Genomic DNA, 18,281 nt, shown 5'->3' with positions numbered 1-18,281 from the left:
ATGTATGCAACAAAGCTTACAACAAGAGTTGATACAGCACCCCAAAGGAAACCAGAAAGCACTTCCACAGCTGAGCATAGAGTAACATTACCCATGTGTTGGGCATGAAAGTTGTGAAAACATCAGGCAGGTTTACAATTAGACAAGCAAACTACTTGAGAGAAAAGTTTCAAACAGGGGAGGAAACTGGCAAAAAGCTAGAAGCAAAGGACGTTGCTAAGAGCACGAGAAAGGCATGGGATGCGTCTGGTCAGAAACTTTTTTCTGTCCAAGAATATCTGACATGTCAACAGGTTAGCAGTTTCTTCTCAAGAGAAGCAGCCAGTAGAAGAGCGAAGTGTACAAGTGAAGCATCAGAGCTTACAGACAATGCTATAAACGCTGCAGAGGAAGAATTTCATATTGATTCCCTTCAAAGTATGGTCACAACAACATTATGCTTGCAACACCCAGTGATGTTTCAAAACATAGACATTTGCCATTTTGTTAATGAGGGCACATTATCAAACCTATCTTTGCAACAATTAAAGGATATCTGCCAATCATTTCAAATTGATACCACCCATGTTAAAACACAGGGGAGAAAGACTCCATATATGTGACCCGTTACAGCGAAAGGTACCTTATGTCGGCTGCTACAAGTGTCTCTTTTTCCCCAATGTTGGCAGAAAATATCAAACAATAATGACAATCTGAAGTGGCGGTCATTTCAAATCATCTACAAGTCAATGAGGTTCAGGAATGTCCTCTCATTGTTAGTGGGTGGCTACATACCTATACAAATACAATACAATGCTTTTGTAACCCACCACTCACGCCACTTGAACAGGGATTAGCCATATCAAATAAAGACTAGAGCTGTATAACAAACAGTTCTATAGACAGGTACAAGCTTATTATCCTCTACAACAATAGGATTAATGATTGGTTTAGAATGCATTTGTTACTAGCAAAATAAGGCATATGTAGCTCCCGACTTAAGGTACCTTTTGCTGTAACGGGTCACATATTGAGATGGTAACCATATTTTCAAAGCAGTGCCCATGCTTAAAATAAGGAACACAGACACGTGGGTATTTTGCATAAACAAGAGTATGCCAATCTGTCTATGCTTCAGGAACATCTGTATATACACTAACAACACAAAAATGAGAATGTAGACAGTGGTTTAACCAAAACTGATCATTCCCTCAAACATAATGATGCTAATGTACTTGACGTTATCTCCTTTGTTTAGACTTATGTATAATGGAAATCCCTGAATGAAAGAATCTGAATTGGGTAATGGCAACACTTTTAATTGACATTTAACTTCAGTAGAACAGCAAAGGCCTGCATTAGATCCAAATTGTGCCATATAACTGCTGCATTGCCGGGTTATTTAGTCTGTATTATTTTCAATGCAAAAATCCATGTGGTAAAATCGGAAAAATACATACTTTGAAAAATAAATCAGGGGAACTGGCAACACTTGAGCCCACAGATGAGATTTTAGTGTATGATTTGTTGCATTCTGACAATATTTACATAAAGATGTGTTGTTATATGTTCAACTGTGATGATCTGTAAAAGTATCGTATTTTAATGGTGTATCTTCTATGTTCTAAATTTTCAAAAAATATCAAAGTATCTGGCAACACCCTGTCAAAGAGGATGCAGGTCCCAAGCTGATTTCTTATTTCATTTAACTATCAAGGTCCCTTTTACCTGAATCTATAATTTGAGATCAGTCAAAGCGTTACTTTATATATTATGAGCTGCTCAAGTTGGCACTTAATTCACAATCCTGATAAGTTGAAAAACACCCCTTTCTAAAAATAATGGTACATCCCAACTCGAGACACCTGGTTATTTTTTTTAAATATTATCATAAAGCTGAGACATAATGCTAATACCCCCATGTAAAAATAAATATTCTAAAAGTTTTGTTCAGGTGCTGCAGATGTCTCAAAATCTTGATATTTTGCCCTTTAATATCTTGAAATGTGCCTAAAAGGGCCTAAATATTGAAATTTGCCTGTTACCATGGAAACCAAGTGTGAATCCAAAAAATTTTATCATCTACTTTGTTGTTGGTCCATTGACTACTGTTGGGTAAAATATAAGAAAAAGTCATTTTCCATCGTTGGCCATTGTGTGTTTTATATTTACTGACTTATGCTCTTAACAACCAATCTTTTTATTTTTTAGTACTAACTTTTGACCACACCCCTCTACAATTCAGTACTCAGTTGTTTAACTTACGTGTGATTATACTAAGTACAGCTGGTATCTGATCCAAAAGTAATCTTTGCAATTCTTCTTTCCTTGCAATACTTAGATCCTCCCTTGGTGACGCTAATTCTTCAGATGTTGTCTGTAACATGAGTAAACCTAGATCTACTGTCTGGTGCTGCTGTATGAACTGAAATGAAAACAATAATAATTAACAAAGATGTGAGCAAAAGCAAAATTGACAGCCAGAACTGCCCCGCTCAATTGCTAATACAGTAAATACAGGGAGAGTCAAATGTTTGAAATTCTGATAAAATATTTGCTAGTTTTCAATTTTCATAAACAATTACATGTTGTATTAGGTTCATCTGGATTAACAATTATAACTGTTTGATGGGAATTCATACTATCAAATCCAATTTTTGGTGACATACCTTGTTACAGTTTCATGCTGCTACGCCACCGGCAGCAACTTCAGGAAAGAAGAAGCAAGGTTGCCAGTCTGATGAAGTGCTGCGTAGCAGCATGAAACTGTTACAAGGTATGTCACCAAAAATTGGATTTGATAGTATGAATTCCCATCAAACAATTACATCTTGTCATTTAAGCCAGTATGTTTTCTATTATTTGTGAAATGTCACATTTATATTTTTTCACTTTTGAAGAAATGTACATGTTGTGCAGTAACTATTGTTACATTTGTGTATTTTGTGTATTGAAAATGTCTAATTGCATTCCTTATACTATGTTCAATGTTTTCAGACACATGCTCATTATGTAGGATTTGTTCCCTGCATGTAGCTGGATGCATTTAAATTGCTTGCATTTTCCAACATTTTTAGTGACATTTGGCAATTGTTTTTTTTTCATTGCCATATAAAAATATGTTGGACACTACATTGTTACTTATTGCTCTGGAAATTAGGCAAATCAATGTACCGTATTTCGTCACCGGGGGCGTTACATTTTCCCAAGGGGGGGCGTTTATTAGAGGTCATTTTTAGCACGACAACTCCTGTTAAAATCATTAGGTAAGCTTAAAAGTCACGCTAAAATGACTAACTATGAACTTTTGACACTGACTTTTGGTTCACTTCCGGTTTCTGATGCAGATTTTCGCCATTTATTGCTGCTATTACCGACCATGTGAGCAACTTGGTAAGCTTACTACACAAGATAGGATGGATATAGCAGCATTTTTGAAACATAAAAAAAAAAAAAAGTGGTGGGGGCATTTATTTGAGGGGGGCGACTATTTGACGAAATACGGTACTTGTAATCAATATTGAGGCTTGCCCTGCAAGGCTCACCTAATGTATTAGAAACATTGATATCAGCACTGGTGTGTCTCACTTCTCTCTCAGCAAGTAATACACAGTGTTCAACCTTATTATTATAATATCAATTTCTTACACTATGAAGCCAGCCAATTTGAAGCTTAATTAAGAAAGTATGATGAATTTCACTATATGGACTTATGTGGCTTTTATCACATTACTCCAAAAACACTTAACCCCCAAACCTACTCACCGTCAAGATATTGGTGAAGAAGTCCGGATAGAAGTGTGGCCAGTCCAGCCTACCAATGCACACTATTACCTTAATGAGTTTATTGCGAACAAAGGGAGGCACAAGCTTGTGGTGGGAGAGCAGAAATTTAGAGAGGCCATTGCGAATCTCCATCTTATCCCGGGCTTCCACCCCTAACCACTGACGATTTATTAGATTCTACGCAGAAAGTGATATAAAATTGTAAAGAGGTTAGAGAAATTTCAAATTTATAATACCATGAATACTGATTAATACTATTTGCATCAGTTATTTTTCGGGTATTGTGAAATATCTAAACATTTTGCTTTGGCCCTCGGAATATCCCTCGGGGCTGCGCCCCTCACAATACCCTCAAAACAACTGATGCGCAGTCATTACATCTAAACAAACTATTGCGTATACTGTGATTGACAGATGGGTAACAATGCTTGAAATAGCGATCCATTTAATTTCCATAATTTTTCGAGGTTTTACCCAGGTAGGGAATTATAATTACTGGAAATTTAAGGAGCGTTACTAATAGCGCTCCTGATTACCAGTTAAGTAGCGCGGACGCGATCACGCTCCTTAGAAACGAAGGTCTGAATCATTCATCATCCTCTACCCTCATTGATGTTCCAATGGAACCACAATATAGATGTACAGGGTACATATAAATTTACTTACTTCAAAAACACTGAGTGCATACATCATGACATATTCATTGTTTGAGTGTGATAGGAAATAGAAACAATGCCTCCATGCGCCGCTCTGTGCACTGAAATTGTTGAGTAACTCCTCTGTGAAAAGCAGAATGAAAGAAAAATACATTTCAATTCCTTTAAAGAATTATACTATTTATGACCAATTTGCCCACTTCTTCACTTTTAGTACTATTTTGATTTATTAGCATACCTAAGCATGATTTTAATGTGAAAAATACACCTTGATTTCTTGATTTTTATGCAAAATTTTTTTGATTTTGGTATTCAACATTCAGCCCATTCAAGGAAAAACTGCAGTGGTGCATGTAACTTTTATTTTCCAAAACGACCCTGCCTCTTTTGCACAGACATCTTTATGGCATCTCCAAACAAGGTCTGCTGAATGATAACTACAGTTACATTACTGAATGCACAGGCTACAAGTATATTCATGTAGACTATGCGCTCAATTTCGGCTATACTGTTAATTAAAATACAGACTTAACTATGTTAGAAGAACAAGTACTTACCAATTTCCCTTTTTCTTTGGTTACTTGTAGTTGTAGCAAAGAACTCATTCATCAGCCCATCCAGGGCTTGAAGGGAGGAAGCATCCAATGCCTGCAAGATACATCAAAGTAGGGGAGATGGGGGTTAGTTGAAACATTGTATTTTTTTCTGACACAAAAATTAATTTGGTATAATACTGGCACCTAGTAATAGGTATTAGTAAGGGTCACCCACCAAATTAGCAACAGCACTGATGCCCCACCAGTGTTGGCTTGGGAAAGGAATATGTCTTTTGACTTACTAATTTTTATACCCCTCAGAAAAGATGCGTTATCTCCATGTTGTTTGAAGATTCAGGGGATTATTTTTTGAGTATCATAAGCACTAGTAGTAAGTCCCAGAATAATGTTAAATAAAAGTTTTATTGTATTTCTTATTTTGTGTAATGAACTTTGAAATGTAAAAATAGGCATCGGGGTTAGTTGAAACTTCTGAGGTGGGGGTTACTTGACACATGAAAATCGCATAGAAAAATATGGTTAAAAATTTGACTTTTTAAAAATTTGTAACATGTTTACCATTTCTTCAATATTGCTTTAATATGGTTAAAAAGCAATAATACAAGCAAAAAGTGCACACAAAAAGTACATTTTATAATATTTTAGGCTTCTCATATTTTGGTCCATGGTGATACTCGTCACCTTGTGTCCAAAGTATTGACCCAAGACTCCACATATTTATTTATTCATTTTTTCAAGCACTGATTGTATGTAAAGGGTGCCTTCAAGGGAAGTATAACCCTAACAACACAATAATTATTTTTGAAATTTTTACAAGCCGTGTTTCAACTAACCCCACCCTATGTTTCAACTTACCCCAGGGGTGGGGTTAGTTGGAAAAACACTTTTTTCAAATTTTCAAATTGGATTATATGAATAATCATAAGCAGGTCCAATAAAGTTTAAGGCTGTATTTGTAGCATGTACCGTACTGACGCCTTGAGTATAGTCCCACCTTCGAGTAAAGTCCCACCTCCAAATTTTAGCATTTGGGTCTAGGTCCAGGGACACTACAAAACCGAAAAAATAAAAAACTTAAAAAGAAAAAAAAATTGTTTTTGTTTGAAATAGAGTATAGTCCCACCCCCCAATTTTGAAAAATGGTCACCCAAAAACGGGGTGGGACTATACTCGCGTCAGTACGGTATGTATGTTTATACTGATATGGTTAGTGTTTCTTGAAAGTAATCGGTTTGCGTTAAAAGGACGATTTTGTGAAAAATGTTTCAACTAACCCCCATCTCCCCTACTATTTAGTGAACAATTTTCATAAACAAGCACTGGTCATTCTGAAGCATATCACATAACACAGGTGAATTAAAGGCCCATTCAGTGATCAATCCAGCAAAAGTGTAAAAAAAATGTTTATAAATTGCCTTAAGGGCTGGGGTATGAACGTTTGGACAGTATTTATTGTGGGACATTAGAGCACATCAGACATATCGAATTGCATTCTGAATATGAAGAAGTCATTCTGATATCAAATAATTGATTTTTTGAAATTCGCAATTTAATACACATTTTATGGCAAATCATTAAAAATTGATATTTTTGATATTTAACAGTACTTGAAGTAAACTTTATAAATGATTTATACTTAAAGTATATGTAGGTGGGATGAAAAACCGACGATCAATTGAAAATTTTGACCTTTTCAGTATTGAAGATATGGATTTTTTCCCCAAAACACCAAAAAAAATTAGGTCTTTTGGGAAAAAATCCATATCTTCAATATGAAAGGTCAAAATTTTCAATTGACCGTCGGCTTTTCCTCCCTGCTACATACACTTTAAGAATATATCATTAGATTTATATAATTTACTTGAGGACTGTTATCAAAAATTTGAAAAATATCAAATTTTTATAATTTGTCATAAAATTTGTATCATATTGTGATTTAAAAAATGAAAATTATTTGATATCAGAAAGACATGCTTCAGATTCAGAATGCAATCGATAGGTCTGAGGTAAAGCTTCATGTCCCACAAAAAATACTGTCGAAGCATAATAAACGCTCATTTTGGATCCCTTAAGGGAAGGGGTATGAACGTTTGGACAGTATTTATTGTGGGACATTAGAGCACATCAGACATATCGAATTGTCCTTCTGATATCAAATAATTTTGATTTTTTGAAATTCGCAATGTAATACACATTTTATGGCAAATGATTAAAAATTGATATTTTTGATATTTAACAGTACTCAAAGTAAACTTTATAAATCTGATGATTTATACTTTAAGTGTATGTAGGTGGGATGAAAAGCCGATGATCAATTGAAAATTTTGACCTTTCGTATTGAAGATATGAATTTTTGGTCTTTTGGGAAAAAATCCATATCTTCAATATGAAAGGTCAAAATTTTCAATTGATCGTCGGCTTTTTCCTTCCAGCTACATACACTTTAAGAATATATCATTAGATTTATAAAATTTACTTTGAGGACTGTTATATATCAAAAATGTGAAAAATATCAAATTTTAATAATTTGTCATAAAATTTGTATAGTAATGACAATTTGAATGACTTCTTCACTTTAAGGCATATGGAATGAGCGTTTTTACGACAGTATTTTTGTGGGACATGAGAGCACATCAGATATATCGAATTGCATTCTGAATATGAAGAATGTCTTTCTGATATCAAATAATTTTCATTTTTTGAAATTCAATCTCTAAAAAAAAAAAAAAATCAGCTATGAATATAATAATTGGATTCTAAAAATAATGATCACGGACTCTCATGTTCAAATGTGTGTGTGTGGGGGGGCCTCGCATGTTGGTACTCGCAATTGCTGAGGACGGCTTTTTACCCCTAAAGAAGACATGGGAAAACTCAAACTTATTGGGAATCCCATGTCTTCTCTAGGGTAGGTGCCGTTAATTTCTGGAATAGCCCACGGTCTGCCCCCCCCCCCCAACTTCATAATCAGAAGCTTTTCCCACCACGCTAGTAAATGCCATTGTTAAGTAGTGCTTGAGTTGGTGTGGTGGGGGAGGAGATATAATTACAGATAGTCGATAACCGATAATCAATGATCAATTTAAATAAACGTTCAGTTAAACCCAAACATGGAAATGATGGTTCAAGGAATCGCTAAGGATGATTTCCTTCTGGGTAGTGGGGGAAGAGGTTGGGTGAGGAGGAATTGATAGTCGATAATTGATTATTGATTATCGATGATTAATTATCCATAATCAATCATTAGTTTATCCATATTCATTGTTGAAAAATGTATAGGCCTCCGCAACTTAACTGACAAAACTAGGAATCACAAAGGATGATCTCCTTCTTGGTATGGGGGCGTTGGGTGAGGGGAATTGATAATCAGTTTTGGCTTTCTTTACTCAAGGGCTTTAATTTGATATATAAAATGATGCGGTTTGATGGCAAATTTTAAGTAACCGTCCTAGCATACCTAGTGAATGGGTTCACTGTAAGTGTATGTACAAGTAGCGAGATCAGCGCATACAATGATTTACGCATTTGTATCTGTTTGTGTGTGAAACTTAGTGAAAACAACTCACCATTTCTCATCCTTTCAAAACTCCAAATACAATAGGAAATTATTTTTACAGAGTTTAAAGATCTATGCAATTTTCAGATTATTGTAAAGTTTTCCACAAAAAAAGAACGTTAAACATGTTTTTTAATGTCATGAACTTGTTGAAATTCAGGAGTTACCACCGTAGCGACTCGATCGACGGGACGCCATTTTTTCGTCTGCTTGAAATTCACGAAATCTCGATTTGGATTTATCCACAAGACTTACCTGGATGATGTCATCATTTTGTGGGTAATTTTGTGACCTTTGCACTCATACCAAACACGACGGGGTTTGTTTTGGGGAAAGCCCTTAATTTTTCAGGTTTTTGAGGTCTATTTTTTAGGTAAGATTTTCATGGTTTTTGGCGTAAAAAGTTGTTGAAATGGAGCAGAAGGAGGTCATTACACCTATATTACACCCATATAATATGAAATTTTAGAGTATTTTGAAGATGTTTGTGGTCATTCTTCTGCAGAAATCCATCGCGCATAGATGCGCAAAGGGAATTACTGTGATGACCAGTATTTGCAATTGGCCGTGAAAATACGACAATACGGGGAGAAGTGGTGAGGTGGCGGTGCACGTGTTGTTCCTGATCGGGCTGACGCCGGGGTGGGAGATATAGCGCATATCGGGTCATGTCGTATGTGGTAAAATGCAAAATGCACATTTAATTCAAGTGATATTATTTTTGTTACTACTTTTAATCAACTCTATGATACTTTAAGAATTTGTATAATTTTTTTTCACTTCCTTTGTATTTGTTTTTTCAATACTAAAGTGCAGTGTCAGATGAGGTTGACAAGTAACTAATGGCACTGGCAGAACATGTTCATGTGTCTTCAGAGTCTTAGCCAGAAATCAGAAACCACCCGTCCAAGCAGATACCAAAATTTGACCCTCAAATATAAAACAACTTGTCTATACCCATGGAAGGGTCACTGGGGTCAAATATGTCCTGATTTGGCCTTTACATGTCACTCTGAATTAGTCTCAAGTTCATATAACCTTAAAATCATCTGTTTTAGAGCTATCACATCTGTAAAATCCATTAAATCCACCCGTCTAAAATTAGATTAGGCCGTCTTAAAGACGTGTGGACGCATGGCTGGCTAAGACCTTGCATGTGTTGCTTGGATCATATTAGATTATGATTACATATTCATTTGTTTATTTTTTTTATTAATTCCTTTATTCATTATTCCTAAATTTACTTGTTTATTTACTTACAATATTTATTTACTTATTTCTTGGAGGCAATATCATCGTCTCTAAAATAATGCTGTATTGTACGCAAAAAATTGACTCACAAAAAACCAAGTAAACTTCACATGACTTTAAATAGGCATTACCCTGAGTAAGGATAAACACTTGTGCTGAACGTCAAATTGGTCACTTATCGCTCACTGTTCAAAATGTGACATCTACACCAATTACAGTCCCCGAAACAGTCTACTTTTTAGCCGACCTCAATTCCGAAACATTTAGTGATAGTTAAAAATGCGATCCCCAACCCTTTGGTTACCTTTGGGCGAATTTGTAGAAATCTCTGCGAGTCTCCGTGTCTGAAATTCCCCAGTACATACATCGAAAATGTCGCATTTCTCAGTCCCGGTGATGATACTATATCCGCATCACTGTTTTCATACATGAATATGCATATCTCTGACCCCTGTAAGGTCAAAAACGTGGCGTTGATTTCAACCAATCCGATCCACCGATTGTGACCACGTGGTCGGTTTCATATTTTTAAGCAGCTTGATACTGACGTCATATCTGAGGTGACCAGGAGGCAGCAGATACCATTTTGGTCAACTGAACTCGACTCGCATGCGTTCTTTTGGTTGACATAAATCAAACAAAATTTTCAATAACGGGTAATAGTAGGATTACAATTTTTTATTAATGAAGTTACTTGTAGTTTTGAGGAATGACAAAGTTGTTTTTGGAAACTTAGATGTTTGTTTCAACTGATGATGTAGGATCGCAAGGTGAGTGAATTCGTGAAGAGATTTGCTTGTTTGAGTGATAGTAGGATACGGGATGTAGGCTAGTCCTCTGTGTTTGACCTGCTCCGATGTCTCAATTCACGCTGAATTATTTGTACCTGCTAACCAGACAGCAATACTGCGTATTGCTGTATGGAACCAGACATAAATAGGCATAACCTCCCCATATTTTAAGTTATAGAGCTGATTCTGGCACCATTGTTTTTCTTTTTAATGCCCTTTACATTGATACCAGATTTGTAAGTGTTACTTGTAAAAATATTCAAGTGCTAGACAAATAAATCCAGGGTAGGCCTACCATATTAAAACAAAAAATGACAGACAAATTCCGCTACCCTTCACAACTTCAAATAGGTATACATGTAACTCCCCCATAGAGCTGTTTTTGGTACCATTTTGCTCGAGAAGTCTAGCCAAGTGTTGGGCCCCTTGCTATTTCTCATCTATATAAACGATCTGCTGGCAAATCTTTCGTCTAGCATAAGGTTGTTTGCGGATGACTGTATTATTTATCGCGAGGTGAAAAACTCTGATGACAGTAGGATTCTCCAAACAGATGTTGACAACCTTTGTAAATGGGAGTCCAAGTGGCAGATGGGTTTTAACAAAGCTAAATGTTTCAGCATGAGAGTTACACACAAAATCAAACCACTCATTCATCAATACTGTATGGGTAACCATACCCTGGAGCAGGTTGATCATCATCCATACTTGGGTACCGTGTGGAATTGACATATGACATGTCATGGAGAAAGCATATTATTCAAGTTGCCGTTAAAGCAAACAGAATGTTAGGTCTTCTTAGAAGAAATCTCTCGTGTTGCGATAAGGCAACAAAATCAACTGCCTATGATGCCTTAGTCCGTCCATTACTGGAGTATTGCCACACCATCTGGGACCCTTATCAACAAACAAATAAAGATACCATTGACAAATTTCAAAGACGAGCAGCCAGATTCGTGTTTAATGACTACAGTCGCCACTCAAGTGTCTCAAATATGCTTGGCAAACTTGACTGGGATAGCCTTGAAACTCGTCGCACCAGACCCCGTCTTCAGCTTGTGTATAAAGAAACTCATGGACATGTACCAAACAACATTAGTCACCTCCTCAAAACCCAAGACCAGACATCCAGACCGAAGACTCGACAAAGTGCTGGAAATTTCATCTACACCCATGTTTCTGCAAACAAGAACTGCTACCTTAGATCACTATACCCAAGAACTATACCCACCTGGAATGTTTTACCCGACCACCTAAGATGCGCCCCAACACTACAAAACTTCAAGGACCAGCTACAGACCATCGACGTCGACAAACTGCACAAATGACAGAGTAGCAAAAATTAGCCCACCGACTCCTTGATGCGCTAAATTCTGTGTGAGATAACCTACCAGGTGTTTACGCAGTAGCAACCAGATGCAGATGGTCATGTTTTTTGAGGTGGGCACCCAAAAAAGGTGGAGCTGTCACATTTTCCAAAATTTTTTCTCTTCTTATTCCTATATTTTTGCTAAAATCCATCATGAAGAAATGGTTTTGGTCTTATTTTGAAGAAAAATTATTAATTTAATGAAATAATAACAAATAAATGCAATACAATAAGAATGCAAAAAAAAAAAATAAATAAATAAATAAATAAATTTTTCGGTACTTTGACCCGTGAATTGGACCCGTGTAGGCCAAGAACGGCGGGAACTCAGGTACCCAGGAATTGGTGAGAGCCTTAATGCAAACTATTATATATAAAATGAAAGGACTAATTGTGTACATTCCAAATATCAAGTTCATTTTCCAATGTAATATACTATGTAGAAATATTGGAGTGGTAAAGAAATGTAATTTTTTAGGTATTTTTCAGTGGAATCACCCTGTATATTTTTTGGCACACCCTGTATATACAGGGTGTGCCAAAAAATATACAGGGTGATTCCACTGAAAAATATCCACTCAAACTATACAGATTTGCAATCCTTACAATATATGCTTTCTAAAAATGTATACTTTTACATAGTTTGGGTGAAAACTTTTTGAAATATAATCAGAAATACAAAAAAGGAGTTGATTTTTGACAAATTGCATTCGCTGAAGCATGGCACCGTGTAAAGCAATGGAAGTTCAGCTCAGAAGTAAACACAGGCTCACAGCCGATCACGACAGGCGATTGAATCAAAAATGTTGCTAAAATTACACTTTGTAAGCAAAAGTTTAGACTCTCCAAAATAGGCAAATCTTGCTCAAAAGACACAGTTGACTCATCAAAATAACTTTCATCCAAATTTCAACATTAACAGAATAAATAACCTCCGGTGCAAAAAATTGCATCGCTGTCCGACCGAAAAATGCATGAATGATACCAACGCACTCTATAGTAAGAATTCCAATTGAATGAACGCAGCTATTAACAGCTGCACTCGATCCAACCGCGATCGTATATTGCGTATGGTCGCATGTCATAAGGTGGTGTAATTTCTGTTACATGGTCAAAATTAACAAAAAAAGTATTTTTTGATATGTTGTAGGCAATGTTACCCTCTAATCATTCATACCAATTTTTAGTTAAAAATGTCTTTCGTTTTGGCATAATTGCCCAATTAATGATTAATTAGTGTATAGGCGGCAATGTAAATCTGATATTTCAAATCCGTTTTTCTCAAATTGGACCTTCTTCACATAAAATACCCCACAACAAATGTCTGAAGTAGGATCTTGTCCAATGTGTCAGGATATGTTCACAACATACTGGTGCATCAGTCTCACCCTTTAAAAAAAAATTATGTAATCTCGTTCACGATATACAGGGTGCGCCAAAAAACGTTGATATTTTTAATTAAATTTTAATTAATCATTCATATTTTCCCAAAACTACTTCCTATCATTTTTAAAATGCAAAAATTAGTTTCCTTGTGCAATTTCCTTTCAGAAAATGTATACATTTATCATGATACAGTGAATATTAAAGGAGATGTGGACCTTCGCAGCTTTTGCATGTGACTGCATTGACATCTGTGCATTTAGAGGCAACCCGTGGTAGAAAATGTAATGCGAAGTTACTGTAGAATATGAAATTCATTAATTTTGAAGAAAATCTTGTTTCTTTGAGTAATTGGCTCTAAAATGAGACATTGAAGAGCTCCATATGACAAGGGGTTATGAAGATACAACAATTTAATTCAAACCAACACTACAGAAATCTTACATTATCCTATGCTAATACATTACCCTCAACCACCTGAGCCTCAACCACCTGAGCCGCCACCCCTGATTTTTCAGATTCAAGCTGCTGTTATTCTGTTATTTGAATTCCTATATCAATGAAACTTCACACAGCCATAGACTCATCTTTCAGCTATAAAATGATGTATCAACCAGCTCATTAGGCCAAGGGGTTGTGAGGTTATAGTATTTTATTGGCGACTACTTTCGGGAAAATGTAACACCGCCACCCTTTTTGCATGCCCACCTTATGACATACGACCGTATTTCAAACTACAACGCGAACACACGACCTTGGATACAATGCTATCCAATCACGAGTGCGTTAGGCATGGTTGGGTTCACTTCGCGTTACTCACGCACAGTCGCTGCACGCTGGCGTACATCGCGCAATGTACGCAAAAATTTGTCACGCTATTGAAAGCTGCGTTCATTCAATTGGAATTCCCACTACAGTCTAGCATCGAATGCGTAACTATCGTGTGCAAATTCGAAGCTAGAGTTCTCGAGTAAGTACCATTGTCTAAGTTTCTTAAGGGGGTACTACACCCCTGTCCAATTTTGTGCCTATTTTTGCAATTTTCTCAAAATTATAGCACATTGGTGACAAGTAAGATATGTATATTATAGGGCAAGGACTACAACTACTGTACTGAAAATACAGCAACACAAAGCAAGTAGTTATTGATTTATTGATCAAATATTGGTTTTCCCTCATTTTTGACTGTAACTCCACAACTGTTGGCTGTGCTGAAATAAAATTTCCAGTGCAGTAGTTGTAGTCCTTGCCCTATAATATACATATCTTATTTGTCCCCAATGCGCCATAATTTTTGAGAAAAATGCAAAATAGGCACAAAATTGGGCAGGTGTGTAGTTCTATAAGGTTACACGAAGAAACGATAAAAAACGTATAAAAGACGTATAAAGTTGTTCTCTAAAACCGCGTTTTCTCAGCAATCAAATATCGCAGTGAGTCAAATGTTGGTGGATGGATGTATCTTTACATTATTTTTGTGTCCGTTTGAAAATCCTTCGTTTAAATCATTTTTACGCACCATGTTCACAAGATCAAAAACACGTTCCATGCAGTTTTTTCAAATGTTCGCTCCAGTATAAAACCACGCCGAGTGATTGTTTTCTCCTTTTTGTATTGTACTACAAATCGATTAAAGAAATAATGTTGCCATGGGGAAGAACCAAATACAGTACCGATCAAATTTAAAAAGCCCGTTTTTGGGGAACATTTTCGAGAATCTTGTCTGAGAAAGAACTGTTTTGTGAAATTATCGATATCTTGATAACGGGGCGTTAATTTAGACATCTGAATACCTACATTATTTCTCAACATTCTGCCAATTGCCATCCCATTTGATTTTCACTCCAAATTGAAGCTAGTATTGCAAAAAACGAGGTTTTTCCTCCATCAGTTCGTTCAAAATTTCAGCGCCGACATGCGTGTTTATTCTAAGAGCCATTGTGCGGACGCGATTGTAATCAAGTAATTACATCAAATTATAGTTACATATCCGCTTGAGAATAAGAAATTGCGTAAGCTGATGTATGGTCCAGTGGATAGAGCGTTGGACTGGGAATCTGTTATGAACAATTTTTGTGGGTTCGAGTCCCCATGTGGCTGAATTTTCTTTCCTTTTTCTCTCTTTTCTCATTTTTACTTCCTTTCTTTCCTCTTTCTTTTTTCATTTTTTTTTTCATTTCTTTCTTTCTTTCTTCCTTTCTTTTTCTTTCTTACTTTCTTTTTCGTTCTTTTTCTTCTCTCTCTCTCTTTCTTTCTCTTTTCACTATTTCTTTATTCTTTCTTGCTCCTTTCTTTTTAGTTTTATTTGATTGATTCGCTGACTGCAGTGAATCGTGATTGATTGTTTTTCACTTTATATAATTCAGAAATTTGTAGGCCTGCTAAGTCTGTCTTTTTGAATATTCTTCCCAAATTCGATTTGCAAATAATTGCTTTTTGATATTGTTGTTGATGTTATTGTTGTACCCTATTACATTGTAATCAGGGGAATAGCAGCATTGATTTAAGGCTATAAATTCAAAATCAACACATTTTCCAGGGCGTAGCTTGACGAAGTGCCCCAATCAATTTTAAAATTTATAAAATCCTTATGAAAATTGCGAAAATGGCTTGTACCCTCCCGACATCCGACCCGGTATGTCGCCTCATGTAACCCCCCCCGCCCCGACTCACGAGCTCCGGGCACGAGCTAAGCCAAGTTTCGGACCGTGGATCAATATTCTATTGTAAGTAGGCCTACGTCCCAGTACGCTTGTTCATTTTCTGCATGGCTGTTTCTGTTATGAACTTGCGCCCCTCTGAAATCAAGCGCATGAAAAACTCTCGGCTAACCTTAAGGGGGTACTACACCCCTGTGGTATATTTGTGACTATTTTTGCATTTTTCTCAAAAACTAATAACACACTGGTAACAAAAGTTATGTATATTATTGGGGCAAGGAATCAAGACAAGCGGTTCAGTAAATATGATAGGAAATGAGGTACATCCTAGCGGTACCTCATTTTCTATCACAAGTGTCGAACCGCTTGTCTTGGGTCACTGAAGTGAAATTCCAGTGTAGTAATCGGATTCCTTGCCCCTATAATATACATAACTTTTGTTACCAGGGTGTTATTAGTTTTTGAGAAAAATGCAAAAATAGTCACAAATTTATTGAGGGGTGTAGTACCCCTTAATGCTCTTTTTACAGTGATACCAAATTTGTAGATGTTCCTAGAATAAACCTAAAAAGTGTTGTCCTCGCTAGTAGTAGTAGTACAAGTCTAGTTCACCACGTAAACTTGTATGGCTCAAAATTCGGACCGCTCGCCATTAAGTTTACTGCTTTCTGTGTTTTGAAATTTGTTGACGTTTTAACGATCCCCGATTCCCGGTCGATTATTTTAGCTTGTCTTGTCTTGTCTTGTAGGTATACTGTCCCACGCCCCAAAGTCGGAGCTAAGTGGACAGGATCGGTGGTAGCGCGATGAAATTTCTGTGTCTTGTCTTGTAGGTATAGCTGTGTCACGTCACATGCATGACGCTGGTGGGTACCAACCAAACTTCAGGAAAAAAAAACCTCGATGTGGGACTTACATAGGATTACACAGAGATATTTCTTGCCAAATTTGACCATTTCTAGGCAAGTTGGCCCTACTTTGTCTGCATTATGTGAAAAAGGACAGTCTTAAGTAAGTATAAGTGCAACGCTTTTGATGTTTTGATGTTTCGGGAGACTGGGAGGGATAATAAAAAAATGATGGAGCCTATTCTTGACTGTGTATATAATATTCCTTCACCAGATTGCCGTACGGTAACAGTCTTATACGATGGACAGATATAGTATCAGTTTGTGAATGAGGACATCATATAAGTTCCTTGTACTGTACTAGTAGTACTTAGTCTAAGTAGTAGTACAAGTCCCCCTTCCACATTTTTCGACCTGTCAAAATATATTTGCCCCCCCCCCCCCCTTTGCCCTGCAAAAAAATCTTTGCTCTCCCCCTCCCCACTATAATTCACCACCCTGGGGACACATAATCAATATTGCACCACAACTGCATGACCATGATTGCCTGGCCTGTCACGTCAGTCAAACTATCTAACTCTGCGGCCGGCGTACATGGCGTATAGCTAGTGGGTTGGGTCATCATAATTTTAGACCAGACTTACCATCGTGTTTTGGTCCAAATATCCCGTTTGTGGTACACTGTTTGACTTATTATACTCAAGAAAAGGAATTAAGATAGTCTTAACATTCTATATTCTGACTTTCACTGAGTTTCGCTGAAGCACTTCGATAAAAATCAGCATTTTCCAAATGTCTATCTGTGCTTTTCCAAGGTTCCAGCGTGTTGAAAATAGTAATTGCGCATGCTTGACATACCGCAATATTTGTTCGCGAATTGTTTACTCCAGTAATTAGATAAGCATGTGACACCCTAGACTAATTCCAATCAGCCGTCTACACTTCGCATGTACTGTGTATCCAGACGGTTGACGACTGAGGGCAGCAGTCTAGTGACACCCGCGTTAATAGCCTAAATCCATCTAACCGTACAGTAATCTACTATAAATGCGTATATTATTTTGCGCAATACTTACTTTTTAACCCAGCGGTATACGGATGTAAATTACAATTTCCTCCCTTTTGTTTAGGAGAGAAGGAAATGTTTTAATAAACTAATTACTTTATCAACAATCAGCATCTGCTGATTATGGATAAAAAGATAACAAAAAATATATAAAAACACAAGAACGCCGGACCTCATACACTAAAAAAAGCTGCCAGGCTCAGGGAAAAAGCATTCCTGAGGGGTCAAGAAAGTTTTGACCTTCCAAAGAAAGGGGGGGGGTCAAAAGTTTTGACGTGGCAAAAGGGGGCCAAGAAAGTTTTGACACAGATACAGTGAGGCATCATGTCACTAATTACGTGCAGGAAAGTTTATCAATAAGTTTCGGCACAAGTTTTTG

The 18,281-nt window shown here is 36.7% G+C and overlaps 1 protein-coding gene across 1 annotated transcript in view; it reads right to left on the bottom strand.

Moving 5' to 3' along the window:
• LOC140164865 (exportin-6-like) overlaps positions 1–17,668 on the bottom strand; it is a 64,649-nt gene extending 46,981 nt beyond the window's left edge. Inside the window, 5 exon segments of the mRNA XM_072188246.1 lie at positions 2,245–2,404; positions 3,745–3,942; positions 4,432–4,544; positions 4,979–5,069; positions 17,481–17,668. Coding sequence (XP_072044347.1) covers positions 2,245–2,404; positions 3,745–3,942; positions 4,432–4,544; positions 4,979–5,069; positions 17,481–17,483 — 565 coding nt within the window. The 5' untranslated portion in view covers positions 17,484–17,668.
• Positions 17,669–18,281: the final 613 nt, after the last annotated feature.

Source organism: Amphiura filiformis, chromosome 11 (assembly GCF_039555335.1).
Source record: "Amphiura filiformis chromosome 11, Afil_fr2py, whole genome shotgun sequence".
NCBI classification, from domain to species: Eukaryota; Metazoa; Echinodermata; class Ophiuroidea; order Amphilepidida; family Amphiuridae; genus Amphiura; species Amphiura filiformis.
This window is presented reverse-complemented; position numbering and strand designations above follow the sequence as displayed.